This window comes from Tupaia chinensis, unplaced genomic scaffold (assembly GCF_000334495.1).
Source record: "Tupaia chinensis unplaced genomic scaffold, TupChi_1.0 Scaffold000316_1, whole genome shotgun sequence".
Lineage (NCBI taxonomy): Eukaryota > Metazoa > Chordata > Mammalia > Scandentia > Tupaiidae > Tupaia > Tupaia belangeri.
The window spans coordinates 3,748,492-3,748,960 of record NW_006159809.1 but is presented as its reverse complement, the minus strand read 5'-3'; the positions used below and the strand labels follow the sequence as shown (position 1 = coordinate 3,748,960).

The 469-nt window shown below is 75.7% G+C and overlaps 1 protein-coding gene across 4 annotated transcripts in view; it reads right to left on the bottom strand.

The window, feature by feature from the left end:
* RTKN (rhotekin) overlaps positions 1 to 259 on the bottom strand; it is a 20,162-nt gene extending 19,903 nt beyond the window's left edge. For 3 of the 4 annotated variants that reach the window (XM_006151216.2, XM_006151220.2, XM_006151217.2), the window contains exon 1: positions 67 to 259. In XM_006151216.2, coding sequence (XP_006151278.1) covers positions 67 to 177 — 111 coding nt within the window. In that variant the 5' untranslated portion in view covers positions 178 to 259. The remainder of the gene's footprint in view (positions 1 to 66) is intronic. The other variant, XM_027772949.1, reaches the window with a different exon arrangement.
* Between the last annotated feature and the right edge of the window lie 210 nt (positions 260 to 469).

The window sequence follows — 469 nt, the reverse complement described above, 5'->3', positions numbered from 1 at the left end:
GGCGGGGGCGGAGGCGGCCGGGGCGGGCTGGGCGGACGACACCGCTGCGGGCCACTCGTCACTCACCTCGGGTGGGTCGCTGAAGAGGCTCAGTCGGAAGCGGCCGCGTTTGAACTCCATCTCCAGGGCGGAGCCCCTGGCCACCGTGACACGGCTCCGGTGGTTTCGGGAGAACATGCTGGCGGCCCCGCGCCCGTGCCGGCCCTGTGTGCTCCCTGCGCCGCCAGGCTCTGCTCGTCGCGTCTGCTTCGGTCCCTCGACGCCCCGTGCTCCGGCCCCCCGGCGCCCGCGGGCCAGTCCGGCCGGGAATGTCCCGCTGCCGGATTCCCAAACCCCGCCCCGGAGACGACACCTGGGCCGGGCAGGGCGCGGCGCTCTCCTCTTCCACCCCAGCCGAAGCCTCTGCCCGCCCGGCGAGTACCGGTCACCGAGCCGGCCTGGCCCGTGAGCCCCGGAGCCAGCGGGACCT